We start from the raw sequence: 13,856 nt of genomic DNA, 5'->3' as shown, positions 1-13,856 counted from the left end.
ATGGGGTGGCACGGTGGGCCTCACAGCTAGAAGGTCCCAGTACGAATCCTGCCTTTGGTGCCTGCTGCTCGAGGAAAAAAGGGCCTTTCTGTGTGGAGTTTGCATGTTCTCCCCGTGTTCACCCAGGGTATCCTCCTTAAGAAAACCCCACTAAAAACATGCAAGAAGATCACCACCTGACCAATGACGACAAGAAGGAACTCGGTCCCCGGGCGCCGCCGTCACGCTGGCAGCCCACCGCTCCTAGTCTGTGGCGGAGGAAGGACTGACCAAGGATGGGTTAGATACGGAGGAAGCAATTTCACCGAAGCATGGCATGTGCGTGTAATGTTGTTGTGTGCACCGAATAGCATATGCATGTTGTGTTGTGTGGGTGATAAATAAAGGAAGGATCTTAATCTTAATCTTAATGCACACTTACACACAGACACACACATTGAAAACTTGTTTTGGTAAACTCTTTTGTTAACCTACAGCTGACTGACATAAAAATGTTTACACTACCCAAAAAAAAAAAAAATCACCATCATCATCAGTAGTAGACGCTAAGAGGCGTGTGGTAAACAAATTCATCTTTAAAGTCATTTCATTTCTGAGCGTCATATCATGCTAGTGACCTACAATGACCTTTAACACAGAGAATGATGCATCACGTGTGCTTGTTTGAATCAGTTACAGTAGCAGCTGCCGCGTTATCGGATGTAAGAACAGCCATTTAAAATTCCAAAGCCCTTATTTTATTTGGCATTGGTGCTTGAAAAATATAACTTCCTCAGATTTAGAAACAAAATGTGAGCAATACCATTGGCTACATCTCCTTCCAGCGCTGGTGAAGTAAAATGACAATCTGTAGAAATCACAGTAATAAAATGCAGTCCAATGCGTGCTTAGTCTATGTGCATCACATAAACCTGCAATTGCAAAGAGGAAAACGGCAAAGAAAACAAATGCCACATTATAGCAGAGTGTGTTGCACTCAGCAACAGTGACACAGTGTTGGAAACAAACCCAGTGACCATCTGTAAAGAAGTTCCCAGATAACCTCGAAAAGGGTTCGTTTCTTAGTCCAGCATGCCTGACTGTTTTAATCTGGAGTACTGTAGTAATCCAGCAGGAGCAAGGTAAACCAACAAGGTGAGTTAACTCACCACAACCAGGCTCTTACTACCAGAGGAGTTCAGTCCAAACGTAACAGTTTGTGAATATCACTAAAAATTCAAACTCAAAAGTAGATCTCATCATGCCTCAATTCACCTGAGCTGCTTAAACTGTGCTTAATGTGTATACATGTACTCAGAGTATCCTCCAGAGTTTGAATTTTGGCTGAATTTTGTGTTGAACTGACAGTTCACTCAATAATCACATCTGTTATTTCCAAACTGGACAGGCCCTGGATGAACTCTGGAAGAGCGTCAAACCAAGCTGAAACTCTCAGCCGTCTTCAGATTCTAAGTTACTGACTGTCCTGTTTGGCTGCAGGATGCTTTTCACGCCTGAGGTCTGGTCACGACTCAGAAACCACTCTTCTGGGTTTGGTTTTTCTCTTGTCTTCCAGCTGTCCTCCTGCCTCTCCCTCCACCTCCTTTCCCCTCCTGTCTGAAATGAGGCTGCGCTCTTAGCAACAAGCCTTACATGGACTCACGACAGAAACTGACCAAACACCCTCATCAGTCACTCTGCACAGTCTACATTCATTTACAGCTGCATCACCGTTCCTGCTGAACAAACTCAACCTACTGTGGTTACGTAATGACTGTTGGACCAGGAAACATTGGGAACGATGGGGCTTGGTGAGAAAGTGAGAACACACACTTGTCGTCGGCTTAAAGACTAAAACACTTTGCACACAGCACCTTTACGGGCTGTTCCTCTGACTGTCGAGCTTTCTCGTGCAGAGCATACTTCTACAGCGGTAATGAGGGCAGATTTGATTAAAATTCCTTCCAATATTTCTAATAATGGGCTCTTGATTTAACACAGAGGTAGACAAAAGCAGGCCTCTTCATTTGAAATAGCCGCTGTCGCTAGCAGATTTTATCAGCTGTAGCTAGCTAATCAATGCTAATTGTGCAAGTTGGCTGAAAACTCTGTCTGCAGCTGACTAGTTATAAAAACAGCAGATTTATGCTTTATTATTCATGAAACAGTTTTTGTAATGTGAGATTTATGCTGCCTTCAAGTGACATTATATCTGCCTTGCTAAAGTCCACTTGACATAATGTGACGTCGCATCCTCAACTTCAACTGTGGACATTTCCTGATAGATCTGGGTTCAAAGCTCATAGAAGTTGCTCTTCTGTGGGCTTTTTTGTTCGCCATTTCAAGTATAACATTAAAAGAAGCAAAGGAAGAGATTCATTTTTGACAATGTAATGAGAAATGGAATTTCATTAATTATTCAGGTGCCTCACAACAGTGTTTTTAGGACTTAAGCCACTTAAATGTCAAGCATATGATGTACCAGTCTTCCGTGTTGGAAATTCGAGTTCAGTTTGAGAGCACCATCAGTGCTGTGTGTGTCTGCGCATTGACAGTTCGTAGTAAGAAGTGACTGAATTAATCTTGGTTTCAGTCCAAACCATTTTCTAGGAGAAGACAATTGAGGCTCTTTAGCTGGATGTGTGTGTAGCTGTCTTACAGCTCATCCCATCTCCTCATTCACTTTCTTTCTCTGTGTCACACACACACAAACAAAATGTTTGTCTATGTCAACTCTGCTGAGTGGGCCATAAAAGCTTGTATTGTTGTCATGTCATGAGACTGAGAAGCCAAAGACAAAGAAAGTGGAAGGGGGGTATCAGAGTGCCCAACACCATGTCTCCACAGCTCTGCTACAAAAAAGGATACTTTACTGTTGTCAAAAAGCTAAAGGCACTCATTATCCTAACCCTCTGTGGTCCAATCACACTGCCAAGCCCACAGTCCTATATATAGCCAATTCAAAGCATTAAAAGCACTGAGGGCTTCCATCAGCTGTAACAAAAAACATGCACTCATATTTAAATAAGGAAAAAGTCTGATATAACTACAGCTATCATACATAGAGGCATCAGTAGAGCAACAACAAGCAAGTTTAATTCTGGGATTTTCTGACTAATCATTCACTTCCAGCATAAAACCAGCCTCATCAGTCCATCAGCTCTGACTCACACAGCTGACTGTCAGCGCCAGTACAAGCCATCAATTGTCTCAATAAACAAAAGAGAAAAGAAAGTTTGATTAAACAAGTGCAACAAAAGACAGTAGACTCTGGGAAAACCCCAACATGCAAAGTGAAATCAGCGCACTCCAAGAAGAGATTTGTAATTTCTGTCAGCATTTGGATTTCTGTTGTGGTCACAATGTTTTGCTCTCCAGTACAAGATGGGGCCAGCTGTGAAAGAAGTACTTCCAGTAACAGAGTGTAGGACTGCAAACACGTCGTGTTTTGAAGTACTACAAGTAGTCCACGGCCTCAATTAATATAGAATTATGTGCTGAAAGTGACGCATAATAAGCCTTTAAGAAGCCAAATAACACTCCCTTCCCATGACACAGAAATCCACTTCATGATGTGAATGGATGAAGCAACATATGAGTAATGTTATGTTGTCAGGTGCGATGCCAAGGATAAGGTGTCGCAATCATCAGGAGGAATCTTGGGGCTGATTTGTCAGTTGGTAGTACCACAGAACTGAGTGTCAAAATAAAATGTTATCACGATGATTCATCATAATACACATAATTAAGAATGCAGTGGCATTATTAGAAAAAGACACTTACTTCCTGCTCTTGAAGCATCCATACATCGCAGCCATGTTGTAAAACTAAAGTGGAGACTTCTTTCCCAAGAGACTTCTTCCTTCCTCTTTGCAAATCAAAGGATGTTTTTCCCGGTTTGTCCACGAATAGAATATAAAACCTGCGTGGTGTTGTCCCACATCCGACTCCCTTCTCCTCCTGAAAACCAGCTCCACAACAGAAGATCGCCCTTTCTTCCAAGTCAAACCATCTTCTGAGGTTCCTCCCCCTTTTGAGCTCCACTAAAGTCAAATTTCGTACAGAGCTCCTTTCTCCAAAATTTGGCGTGGAGGCACAACAGCAACCCAATCTTAACCACTCCAGTACTCACATACAAGAGCAACCAAAGTGTGGTTATAACAGGATCCGAGTATCACACAAGAAGCACTGAATTACAGGCAATTTAAAAAACAGGAATCTCCTCTTCAAACGAATCAGGTTTCTGAGTGTCTTGGAAAAACAGGAAAAAAAGGCTTTTCCTACAGACCTTCGTCGCAGAAGAAGAAGAGTAAAAGATCCTTGATGTGGTACAACACAGTGAGTTAGAGGGAAAACAATTGACTGAATGACTGAGTGAGTGGCTGCTGCATGCTTCACTCCTCTCCTCCCGGTCACCACGACTGGAAATGCAGCAGAGGGAGGGCTGGAGGAGGAAGAGCACGGAGAGGGAGGGAGCAGGGAGGGAGGAGGCAAGTGGGAACAAGGCACTGCCCCCCATGACTTTCTCCTCTTTTTTCTCTCTTTGCTGTTCAGTTCTGTTCAAAATTATGCCTTTGCCAATGGCAGGCTTGGTATTTCTCCCTCAGATGTATTAATTGTACAACTGCAAGCTTTGAAGTTCTGGAGCTTTGGCGGCCATATTGGAAGAGTCTCGGCAGCACGAGCTAATGATCAGATTATTAGTTTCTGAAACATTAGGTCTTTAGGTGTATTTGTAGTTTGTGACAAGTCATCTTGGCTAGCTTATCCCAGAGAGCTAACAGCCATCGTCTTGCAAGCAGTTAGCATAACGTGGCCGATAGCTTGAATGCTGATTATCATCAGTTATTGTGATCATTTAAAGGTGCACTAATCAATATTTTTATATCCACGATGGCAATGACTACTCATGAAAATGTCACTTGTACAAACTCAAAGAGGATTATCACCTGACTCGCTTGAGGACTGTGGAGCATTTTAGTCCCTTTCAGCTCATTGTTTTGGTTCAGCTCGTCCTCAGCAGAAAGAAGGTTCCAATACCAATAGCTTGACTTTGCAAGAAGGTCACTACCATCCATAGTCACGTTTCTTGTTGGGTGACGACCTCTAATTCTGATCTCTGTGTATCCCTGAACTGGCTAATGAAAGGATTGTTTCACAAAGTGGTTCAGTTCAGTTGGTTCACCCTGAGTAATTGTTCTTTTGAACGAAACGTTTGCTTCCAACACCACACTAACGGTCAAACAAACACAGACTGCTGTTTGTGTTCTGTGCGAAAGCAGAAGTCAACATTGAACCATTTTAAGTTACAACACATACGTAACAGTAACAAAGGCAAGGTTTATTTTCCTAAACTTTACCAAGTAGTACCAACTCTGACTGTTAGCCACACGAGGACGAAGGTCCTGCTGGCACTCTCCAACATTGATATATGTCATTTTGGGAGTCACTGGCAACTGTCCTATTCAGTGGATTAGGTACGAGGACGTGTTTTTTGGTTTGATGGCCCACAGCTTTAACGTTACTGTTTTGAATCACTCTCACTGCTCAGCTGATCAGTGTTGTTTCCAGATGAAGCAGTCAGCTGTTTTCAATGAAAAAACTACAGTACTAAATCCACCGTGAGCTGCCCAGTGCCACAGAGCAGAGAGACAGAGTTAGTGAGGAGTCAGGAGTTGGTGGAGAGCAAAACAACTTACATTTGTCAGGTGAATACTAACCATTGACTATTCTTTTAATGCTTCACTAACTTGGCTGATAGACAATTCAGGCCGAGCTAAGGCCACAAGATAACAACCAACTCAGACTGTGTCCGCTTTCCAACCACACAGGAACATATTGGTTATCCAGCATAAGTAGCTGCTCTATTCAGCATAGACTGTCCTGGTACACTGTGTTGTTCTACTTTCATATAATTGATTAGCATTTTCAAAATAATCAATAAACAGCACTTAGTGCTGACAGCATCGATTTGCTCAGTTGATAGATATTTGTGATGGGACGACCATAATGGAGTTTGATTTTATCAGCAACATATGTTCAGAGAGCATCTCCAGCATCAGCAAATATGGATGCTGAATAAAAGTGGAATCAGTCATAATGTCTCTCTCAGCTGTTGCCACGCCTCACTGTATATGTAACATGTGTTTGAGTTAATTGGCCAACTCCTGCATGTCACCGTCCAATGACTGCTTGCACAAAAACAGAGCCTCATGTTAATCACGGTTTCTGTCTCAGCAGGGGGCCGAGCGGTCGCGCAACAGCCTGTCGCAGCTAATCACTGTAAGTCCAGAGCTTATCTACCTACAGCCACTACAGCTCCGAGTGCTTATGTGTGTGCGGCCGCGAGGTGACATAAGGGTCGATCCTGCGATTCCCTGCTGCTCGATCCTCTCAGACACTCAGTCAAGAGAAGGAGTTGATCTTGGCTAACTGGTCAGTTTGCTTAAATGATCAGTGTCGGATCATTATGGTTAAAAACAATCAGACTTTTGAAATGATCATCTATGACACGGCACGTCTATACAGTAGTCTCAGGATTAGTGAGATTAAAAGTAAGAGTTTAAAGATTTACCTCTCGGAAAAGGCTCAGTCATCCGAAGGCGCCTCTGAACTGAATCCTATTACACAATAACAGAAAGCATCACCTTAGTGTCGAGGCAAAGGCACGAAAACTGGCCCAAGAAAGTGACAAAAACATCCAAATCACATGAATCATCAGATCGCTCACGGGCGAGTGGTGATACTGGAATGAATGTCTCAATCCCAACATGCCCAGACTGAGTGTTGTCTGCGTGAATCATTTTTTTTTTTTCATTTCAAACATGTTGAAATTGATCGAAGCTGTCCAAGTCGCTCGAGTGTGTGTGCGTGCGTGTGCGTGTCAGCCTCTGTCAGAACCAGAGCTCAGCAGGTCCGTTTCAACAGTGTGATGCACAAACACACAGTCGCTAAGATCAGTTTTGGCATGTAGGGTTTGAGAAATTCCTTTGCAAACACACACACACACACACGCACACATACACGCACAAACTGCTCGCTATAGAAGAATCTACAGTACAACATTACATTGCCAAGAAGCCATCAGGAAGAACCCTCTCAGGGTGAAGTAGGTTTGACAGAGGATTTCCACCATTTTAACGTCCATGTTACTCAGTGTTTCCACCAATACGTTCGGTGTTGCCTCAGCTTTGCTTGAGATTAATTCCACCGGGATCCTGGATATCCCGTCCTGAATCTCTCTGTCTTCACTGCAGCGGGGACGTCAGACACTCAGGAAATTGAATAAATCAGTCACACACATAAATCTACATGGAGTACGCGGTCTCCTTTTTTTTTTTTACTTCAGAAAGAAATAAATTTAATTTCCTTCAACTGTGTGTCATGAATCTGCAGCAGGGAGGACTGAGTGTTGATTTTTAGGAGAAAAGGACACGACGGAGTTGAGAGTGAAACTTCCAACGAGAACATGAGAATATTCTGAAAACAAAACGCTTCCAAATCTAAGAAATGTAAAACACATCCTGTCTGGTTCTTCTCACATAAAACTGGGTCAAACCAATTAGACAGGTTAAGTTTGCGTTCTGCTGCCAGACATTGGAGAGGGCAGTGACGCACACGTTTAATTGAGCAATATAGCACAGGCTGATGTTCACAATGAAGCATTATTAGAAGTGGAGTAGTCTATCTACAATAGAAGAAGCTTTACATTCTGTGTGTACAACTCCAGAAACCCACTCGCGGTGAACGAAGAATCTGTGGTGACCTGAAAATGACAGCACGCAGTGCACAGGTGCACATCAGGAAATGTGCCATTAAAAACAGTAAGATCATTTGACATTAAAAAGGGATCAACTGTGCTATTATAAGATTAGGCAAACACACACACACACACACAAACATAAAAATGTACCTTGTCATATTTTCCCCATCCAGACAGACAGATACCGAAGATTCACTGAACACTGAAATCACTGCGCGAGTATAGTGAATAAATATGAATCATCACTAACAAACGCTGACAGACACACGCTGGAACAACAGTCGGATTAATGACTGAATCCACACAAAGGTTAACAATTTAATTACTCAGTGAATCATTATAATCAGTTATCAAGTAAAAATACTCTTGTGCTCAAGTTTCTTAAATGTGAGGACTTTCTGATTGGCTTTCAACATGAATGTTAATTTAATATCTTTGAGGTTGGGCCTGTTGGATGGACAGAGCGAGCTGTTTGAAGAGGTCATCGTGGGTTTCAGGATATTGTGAGGGCCACTTTTCGCGATTTTCTGACAGTTTCTGCATTAAATGACAATGACTGAACATGCATCATTCGTCGAAGCTAACATTGAACCCGTGGACCGATCAGTGCCTCAATCAGAACCGATTCAATGCACTTTTAGCATCAGTCGACAACACGAGTGTGCATCATGCAATCAAGTCTCAACCTGTGCAGAACAAAATCTGAAAGCCACATTCACTGAGTTTTAGCCTCGGGGTGGGCAGTGTTACAGGCTATGAAAACACAGCCTTGACATATTATTAACATACATAAATTGATTCTTGTGAGCATGTTAGCAATCATCCATTTATACTCAGACACTCATGTTTCTGGCCACCTGATGACCTAACGTCCAACACTCACTTTTCCTTTAGCTCTGTTTTTCTCTCCTCAACTCCTGAAGGAAATATCTGGCTCTTTCACTGTCAGGTGTTTAGTTATGCCTATTAGCTAGTTGTTAACTTTTTGTCATTTGGTGCTCAGCAGGTAGTGTACAGTTATATTTTTCACAGCTTCCTGCTGGGGCTGAAAACAGTGCTGATAAGAGCGATGAGAGACAGCCCAAACATTAAAGTCGGAGGCCTTAGAAAGCAAAACAATGAGATGAAAGACGCTAAAAGGCTGTGAACAACTGAGGGGAACTGCAGAGTCGGGTGTTATTATCCTTAGGTGTCCCACCACGAGTGACCCCTTTCACATTACATGCAGTCATTTAGCTCATTAACATCAGTCACAGCACACCCTGTGTTCATCCAGGCATGCTGCTTTGCTTTTCGCTGCTTTGCTTTTCAAGTGGGAAAATGACTTCAAGTCTTTTGCAAAGGGATCTAAATAAACCCCTGTGGGAGGGTTATTTATGACCTCCATTTCAGTATATGAAACACCTGGTTCCTCACTCATTTTACCTCAGACTTTCTCAAAACACAGATATCCAATGTCTGTGTGCGCGAATGAATTTCTCAAAGTTGACACCTCAAAACAGATCCAAGAGTGTGGTGCAATTCTTCTGTGTAAGTGTAAATGTGTGTGTGTGTGTGTGTGTGTGTGTGTGTGTGTGTGTGTGTGTGTGTGTGTGTGTGTGTGTGTATTCATGTATCAATCATAGAGCTTTCTGTTTATAGAGGCGAGAGGAATGTCGGTCAGCTTCCCTTCAAAGAAAAAAAAGTGAATGTTGGTATTTCCTGAAACGGCCCTGAGGCTGGACCCGCTGAAGGTAGAGAGCAACTGGAAGACAAAGTGAGTGTCTGTCCCATCAATAATTATAATTATTATTATTATTATTTGCCTTATCTGTGTGAAGTACATTTATTTCTACAGTTTTTGACCTCAAGAGCACACCAAGCAGTGCACCAAAACAGTGCTGCACAGCTCTTCCCAGTATACCACACAATGCGCTTTCCTCTGGTCGCTCAGCATACAGTCAATCAGTTAGTCATGTGACTTTAAAATGGCCCTAAAACCAACATTACAACAATCTGGCCACACCCACACAGTCCTGAGAAGAGGACGAATTGATCACCTGAGTGGACAGACCGTGGACATTTTGGTCAAGAAAGTCGTTTTTCTTTTTTTTAGCCTAAATCGTATCCACCCTACCTCCAACTCTGAACTAAGAGCCAATAATCAGTGACACCTGCTGACTAGTAAGAGCAAAACGAGGGAACACAGCTCATAATTTGTTGTTGTCAACAACATTGTGGAGTGAATAATGAGAACAGAAGCCTGTTGGAAATATGCAGAGGACATCTTCAGTGGTTTTCATCTGACCGAGGAAAATATCCTGAGCCTGACCGACGAGCTGTTCGAGGGCTGATGAACATCAATACTCCACAGAGAGTCCTGTTTACATGCAGCTGTGCATACTCAGATAAACACAGCCTCCTTCTTTCATTTGTTCCACCGCCTTCTCGAAAAGGTCGGCGTTGTGATATTTGTGCATATCCAAAAACCTGCTGATATCCACGTCTTTCGTAATGATTAAAAGTAGGCGTGTTTCTCCCTCGGACCACAAATGTGGGCTTTTCCTTTGTGCAGCTTGCAAACCGTTGGCTCCAGATCTGACCATGAACAGGCAAGCAAGTGTTGCAAACTGCGGTAAAAACCCAACTGAGACGCATGTTCAGAATGTGCTGTTTACATGTAGGAAGAATGCTCCTAAAACCAAATATGAGCACGTCCCACATGTCTTCATCGTGGAAAATGCTCCATTTGGAATGAAGCCTAACTGGGAATATACTGTTTACATGGCCCATATCAAACTCAGAATACTGTCATATTTGGAATAACAGTGGAAAATTACTGTGCATTTCAACACAGTCAGTGTCTCACCTGTGTTTTTCCTACCATGACACGTCAAAAAACCTGCTGTGGAGGCCAACAGTTCATCTTAACTCATCAGTGGGTAAACACTGTATTAAAGTAAATGTAATAACTTGCAAAAAATATCTTCCAATGATTGTGAGAGGGAATAATTGATTTCTATTCCTTTTAAAATCACAACAGTCTTACCATGAGCTGATGCGCTCTACTCAAAGAGAGCAGGATCAGCCTCAGACTAGACCCTGATAGAAGCGTGACGGCCTCAGACGTTCAGGGAAGAAAGCTTGGTATTCTGGAAAACAGCTCCGTCAAGTGTTTCACTTTGGTGGATTTTTTTTGCTCACCGACACTAAAACAGCGTCCACCGACTGCATTTCCCCCCCGTTAGATTTCTGGACTTGCGGTCGACCGAGAGGCCCTGCTTTTCTTCCCTCTCCTCATTCTTCTTTATTCTTTCCATCTCCTTCCTCATCTCCATCACTTCTTTTCCCTCCGCTGGCTGCAGTTCCTCTCACTCACCCCTGCAGTGCAACGCCTTTTCCCTCTCCTCTGTTTTGTGGTTTCTCTCTGTCTCCTATTCTCTCCATTACAACATGCACAGGCTGATCCAGATCTCTCTTCTCTGCACAAAGGAGGAGGGGAGTCGCTCTGCAGCTCTCTGAATTCCACCTCACATCTGGAAACCATCTTCTCTCTCTCTCTCTCTCTCTCTCTCTCTCTCCTCTTCTCTCCTTGCCAATCTCTCCCTCTCTCTCTCTATGTTGTAATGTAAATAGCCCTGTAATCATACTCCTACCCTAAGCCCGCCGCACTGGGTGGTGTGTGCATGTGTGTGTGTGTGTGTGTGTGTGTGTGTGTGTGTGTGTGTGTGTGTGTGTGTTAGATCTTAAACAGAACACACTCCTCCACCAAACTAAGATCTCTTCTTCTTTCTCCACATCTCAGGTCCCAGCTGAGGTTTATGGGGTGATAAAAGCAAAACAGCCGTCTTCAACTCTATTTACTCGCACATACAACTATTCTGTGTGTGTGTGTGTGTGTGTGTGTGTGTGTGTGTGGGTTAAAGCAACAGGAGGGACACGAGCAGTTGATTCACAGGGTTTAACTGAATGAGTATGACCTAATAACCTGTGACTGAAGCTTTTACAGGGCGTCAACATGCGAATGATGCGTCTCATTGCTCCAACAGTGGATGGTCAGTGAGTTTGTCATCAGGGCTGAATTTTCATGGTCTGACAGGCTGACAGCAGCCAACTGCACACATGTGCGTTCTTCTTTACCTGCAGGTGTGAATTTGTTTCATGAGCTACGTTTGACCTCGCAAATTCGAGTTTGTGAACTTTGCAGAGGGACACAATGGTTTTCTCTCCCTCCTCCGCTATGATTGACCAATGAAGTCCACTGGGTGATGTCTCTGGGTAGAAAACGCTGCTGATTATGTCCTGTAAATAAACAGGCTACTGCTGAGTATTCCCTATTGTGTGCTTTTGACTGCAAATGAAGTAAATAAAATAAACAGGAAAAAACATGCTTGGAAATGTTAAGACACTAAACAAGGAACCTCATCAGCCTAAATTGTCAGCTGGAGCTGCATGAGAGAAAAACCAGAATATCGGCAGTAATTCTTACACACACACACACACACACACACACACACACACACACACACACACACACACACACACACACACACACACACACACACACACACACGAAGTTATAAATTAAAACTAAAAACTAAAAGCTAAATCCAAAACTCAGTGCTGAGAGAGGCAGAAATCTGACGCTCACTGTCAAAAGTTAAACTTCCTCATTAAGCAGCCAACCTCACACCAAAGGTACGGTCGCAGTGTGCGTCAGTCCTGCGAACGCTCACTTCAGTTCAATAGAAGCCCACATCTCCTGTTTCGGTCTCACAGCTCAGATCCCACCTTCAACAAAGCGGACGTACTCAGGCGGCCAATAGAAACACTGATGCATTGTGTTTGGAAATCGAGAAGTTATTATTCCAGCTTGTTTATAAAATGACACCGGCAGGCTACAGACTGTAGCGCTGCCTGTGCTGACTGTTTACAGTGACTGGACTGATCAACATTCCCTGCATCACAAATGTGACATCATGTGCTTTTATTCAGGTTGAGCGCGAGGCAATGTTGTTAAACAGAGGACAAATGTGAGCAGAGACATCTGCTTTTCCTGACATGACCAAATTGGCATGTGCAAATGCCTCCACTTAACATGTCACTCCATTATTAAAGAGACATGATTTAGCATTGCACTTCATGGGTCAAGCTCCAGAAACACAAGACACAATCCAACTTTTTTCACAGGTTGTGTCATACACTGTACCCCAACCTTCATGTGTAAAATGACTGCCCTTTAATAAAGCAGGAAGTAGCACAGGACTCACAGTCACAAATCAACTTTGGCTGAGGCTGCACACGACGCAAGAAACAGACCACAAACTCATCCATTTGTGGCAGAGGCCACTCAGTCAGACCCAGAGACAGCTACACGTCTAATCATGCGAGAACAGCTAACAGGACGGATCTGAAAAACCTCAGAGGGTTTGCTCAGTGACCCAGTGACAAATGACCTGATCAGCTCTGTAATCGGGAAGGCTGTGACAGTTGACAGGCCACACACACACACGCACAGAGGCATATTTATCAAGCGTCTCAGTCAGATTACCTACGCTGACGCCCTTAAGCTCATGTATCCTCGTCCAGTGTGATAATTCTAACTCGATTTACTGCAAAAGTCTAGTGTAGCGTCATCATTTATCAGGGCTTGTGGGGGCTTTCACGTGTCATTGCCAAAGACACACTGCCATAGCTCTACAGTATGAGCTTCAGATCAGCCAAGGCCAGATCAATAGAGGCTCTCATCATCCAGCCACACTGACGGGCAACATGAGTCTATTTTGAATGGCTCAGTGTCTGTGTGCAGGATTACAGAGGTTCCCACTCAGTGAAAGATAACTGTTTAATCTGGACCGTCCTTGACTTGCCTGTACCAAACACTGAGCTCATACACACACTGTCACACTGAGGGAGTGTGTGCGTGTGATGTCACAGCATTACATTATGGTGAAGAAGGACTGAATATGGCTTCAACCTTTGTTCTTTAAAAAAAAAAGTAAAGAAGAAAAAGGGACAATCTGCATGATTTAGCACACAGTTGGGCATGAACAGTAAGTATATGTTTATGGGGAAATGCAGAGGCAAGCAGTGTGAACAGCTGGAGATCATAACCAGGGTCCTATTTACAGAACAG

General features: G+C 43.3%; 1 protein-coding gene across 3 annotated transcripts in view; it reads right to left on the bottom strand.

Moving 5' to 3' along the window:
* The window catches only part of LOC139330836 (caldesmon), a 45,147-nt gene that overhangs the window by 30,477 nt on the left and 814 nt on the right, over nt 1–13,856 (bottom strand). For 2 of the 3 annotated variants that reach the window (XM_070961956.1, XM_070961958.1), the window contains exon 1: nt 3,763–4,408. The exons of the other annotated variant lie outside the window; for it this stretch is intronic. In XM_070961956.1, coding sequence (XP_070818057.1) covers nt 3,763–3,780 — 18 coding nt within the window. In that variant the 5' untranslated portion in view covers nt 3,781–4,408. Of the gene's footprint in view, nt 1–3,762; nt 4,409–13,856 lie in introns of those variants that run through there. 3 annotated transcript variants of the gene reach the window in all.

The sequence above is a fragment of the Chaetodon trifascialis genome, chromosome 5 (assembly GCF_039877785.1).
Source record: "Chaetodon trifascialis isolate fChaTrf1 chromosome 5, fChaTrf1.hap1, whole genome shotgun sequence".
In the NCBI taxonomy this organism is placed as follows: domain Eukaryota; kingdom Metazoa; phylum Chordata; class Actinopteri; order Chaetodontiformes; family Chaetodontidae; genus Chaetodon; species Chaetodon trifascialis.
The sequence above is the reverse complement of the archived record's forward strand: the minus strand, read 5'-3'. Positions and strand labels throughout refer to the sequence as shown.